The sequence below is a fragment of the Myotis brandtii genome, unplaced genomic scaffold, assembly GCF_000412655.1.
Source record: "Myotis brandtii unplaced genomic scaffold, ASM41265v1 scaffold53, whole genome shotgun sequence".
NCBI classification, from domain to species: Eukaryota; Metazoa; Chordata; class Mammalia; order Chiroptera; family Vespertilionidae; genus Myotis; species Myotis brandtii.
The window spans coordinates 7291814-7295332 of record NW_005369942.1 but is presented as its reverse complement, the minus strand read 5'-3'; the positions used below and the strand labels follow the sequence as shown (position 1 = coordinate 7295332).

Here is a 3519-nt window from a genome sequence, read left to right as displayed (position 1 = left end):
ATGCAAATTAGCCACCATCTTTGTTGGTGGTTAATTTGCATATCACGCTGATTAGCCAATGGGAGGTGTAGCGAAGGTACGGTCAATTACCATGTTTCTCTATTATTAGATAGGATTAGGGTACTCCTAAGGTCTAGGAAGAGCCACACTCAAGGGGCCAAAGAGCCGCATGTGGCTTGCGAGCCACAGTTTGCCAACCACGGCCCTAGCCCATTTGGCTCAGCGCATAGAACGTTGGCCTGCGGACTTAAGAGTTCCGAGTTCGATTCTGCTTAAGGGCATTTACCTCGGTTGCAGGCTCTGGCATTAGGCAACCAATCGATGTGTCTCTTTTATATGGATGTTTCCCTCTCTTTCTCTTTCTCCCCCTTCCTTCCACACTCTCTAAAACTCAATGGAAAAATATCCTCAAGTGAGGATTAACAACAACAAATTAATTAATAATAAAAAAGAGCTGCTTTTGTCCCATCCCTTATCACTTTTCATGTACTGCCTAATCTTAGTTTTTATGGGTACATTTCCTTCTTTCTAGCTAACTTGTAAATTTCTTAAGGGTAGGGAATGTGTATTACACTAGTGTCCCAGTGCACAGATTTGTGCACATTGAAAGGAAATTTATTAGAAAAAATATTTTAATATCGCTATTCACCCTTTCTCTATAATAGAATAGTGAGTGCTTTATATGTATTGCGCATGCGCGAGTCAACTTAGCCTTTTATATATATAGAATAAACTTGCTTAATTAGACCTGCTTTCTGGTTTAGCTAAACTTTTCCCAGCCCAATGAAGCACGCCAACTTCTCTTTCAGGTAATTGTCAGCAACACAGCAGTAAATATCAACATGAAGCAGATTATTATTGTAGATCATGCAGGGAGAACAAAGGGTAAAATATTTAACTGTAGCAGTGTTTGACTATATTCTGCGCAGTGAGAAAACCTGAAGTCATTTTCAAGTTCCAACATTTCTTTTCAGTTGGGTCAAGTTTCTAAACTTTCTAAATCTCCATTTTCCGGCTAATGAAAAGAAAATAGGATTCTACTGAGTCTCCTATCTACCTACTCCAGGAGTTCTGTGAGGATCAAATGAGATGAGGCACATGAAAACGCTTCACAAACATTTGGTTAAGTTGTAAAATGTTTGCACCTGGCTATAAAGCAAGTTTGGTTTCTGGGCTGAAAAACTCCAAGGAGGCTAGTCACTAGGGAGAGAAAGCCGGGTGTTGCTACCTGACATCATTACCTGGCGGTGCCCGTAGCATCCGTTTCCAGGCTGGGTTGAGCTGTGGACCGCATTTTGCGCCATGGGGTCTCGGCAGCATTGGCTGCAGTTTGGTGGGGTGTCGCTCCGGAGTGGTGGTGGGGCCTGTGTCCCACTTGGGGGAAGCCAGGTGTGGTTTGTCAGCACCAGGTCCGTGGTGCTGTTTATTTTTAAATGCCCAGTGTGTATCATGGCAACTCCTGCGCTGAGCATCTGTCCCCTGGTAGTCAGTGTGCATCATAGCTACCTGTCGGATGGATAGATACTTTGTTTTTTATTTAGTAACCTCTATAATACCCTAGAAATCTTGTGTATAAATGCTCAGCAAATTTAATTAGAATGAATGCTCTGTTTTAATTATAAAGTATAATATTTCAGGGTTCTCTATGCCTCTTTAGACTCTGAATATTAATTATTATTAAGTAGAATGCTAGATTCTTTATTAGAACATTTTTTTTATTCTGTTGCAATATAAAAACTCATTTTTTGAGGTTGGTATCAATTATTGTCTGTTAGTTATGCTATTAGCCAGTTTAGTAATTAGATTCCTCCATTCTACTTCAGCAAGAAGTTGAGAACTTTAAGAAGCTAAATCTCATTAGTAAAGAGCAGTTTGAAAACCTAACACCTGAACTTCCTTTTGAGCCAAACCAAGAAGTTCCTGTAGCACCTTCGAAGTCCAGGCAAGGTATGTAAATCTGCTTTTGTGTAAGTGTCTGAATTCTATTAAAGCAGTTCTAAATTGTTTTTAAAGTTTGCTCCTTTATTTAGAAAAACATTTAGATACCTGGTAAAAGGCTAGAATTTTAAAAGTCAACTTTTTATTTATCTTTTGGTGAACTTCTAAACATTTTAGAGACCTAAAAATACAGATTTTAAGAATGGTAAGATAGCCTTGTAGTAAACAGGCAGAATTTGAATCCCATTTTACTCTTAGTGAATAGGCAGGTAATTACATAGGTGACCTAGGAGTCATCTGTTATAACACCAGACTGTCTCAAACCTGGTTGCTTATTTTTTTTTAAGTAGGCAGAATCAGTTGGTCCTCTATGTGTCTCTTTTGATTTTGAGATTGTGGGAATGTTTTTCTTCTCAAAACTTAGAAAAATTTTCACTGACTTGCTGATTTAAAAAAATACCCCGCTAGTTCATTCTTTTGTTTTAAGATCTTAGCTTTGTATGGAAATCTAAATACATTTGGAATAATCATAAAATTAATCTGACTTTTTCAAGGCAAGTGTAAGTGATTTTGTTATAGTCTTTTCTTGAAGTCAGGTTAAAGAAAAACTTTTAATTTGGAAAACTTAAAACCTATACAAAAGTAGAGCAAATTATCTAATGAAGCCTCTGTGTACTTATTACCTAACTACTAGTTACTTTATTAGGCCATTGCCAATTTTGTTTCATCTCAACTCCACCTGACACTTGATTTTTTTTAAAGCAAAATCCCAATCATATTATTCATATTTTTTCATTTCTAAACATTTCTGTATGTGTCTTTAAAAATATAAGGAATAGCCCTAACCAGTTTGGCTCAGTGGATGGTCGGCCTGCAGACTGAAGGGTCCCAGGTTCGATTCTGGTCAAGGGCATGTACCTTGGTTGCAGGCACATCCCCAGTAGGGAGTGTGCAGGAGGCAGCCGAATCAATGTTTCTCTCTCATCAATGTTTCTAACTCTCTATCCCTCTCCCTTCCTCTCTGTAAAATAATCAATAAAATATATTTTAAAAAATAGATATAAGGAATATCTCTTAACATAAGCAACACTATTATCACATCTAAAATTAACAGTATTTTTTTTTAATAATATACTAGAGGCCCGCTGCACAAAATTCATGCACGGGGGGTGGGGGTGGTCCCCTCAGCCCAGCCTGCACCCTCTCCAATCTGGGACCCCTCAGGGGATGTCCGACTGCCTCTCGCAATCCAGGACTGCTGGCTCCTAACTGCTCATCTGCCTGCCTGCCTGATTGCCCCTAACCACCTCTGGCTGCCTGCCTGATAGTCCCTAACTGCTCCTCTACTGGCCTGATCACCCCTAACTGCTGCCCTGCTGGCCTGATCGCCCCTAACTGTCTCTGCCTCGCCCTGCAGCCAGGACCCAGGATTCCTTTCTCTGGCCAGTTGCAGTCACCTGGGACTCGGGCTTCCCTCCCTCTGGCCAGCCGCAGGCACCCAGGACCCAGGCCAGCTTTGCCTGGGCCAGCTGCAGCTGCAGGGGACTGTGGGTGGGCGGCTTGTCACTCTCCCAGGCCGCA

General features: G+C 40.8%; 1 protein-coding gene across 11 annotated transcripts in view; it reads left to right on the top strand.

The window, feature by feature from the left end:
- The window catches only part of LARP1B (La ribonucleoprotein domain family, member 1B), a 91175-nt gene that overhangs the window by 63944 nt on the left and 23712 nt on the right, over positions 1-3519 (top strand). For 9 of the 11 annotated variants that reach the window (XM_014548985.1, XM_014548986.1, XM_014548984.1 and 6 more), the window contains one exon: positions 1824-1947. The exons of the other annotated variants lie outside the window; for them this stretch is intronic. In XM_014548985.1, coding sequence (XP_014404471.1) covers positions 1824-1947 — 124 coding nt within the window. The remainder of the gene's footprint in view (positions 1-1823; positions 1948-3519) is intronic. 11 annotated transcript variants of the gene reach the window in all.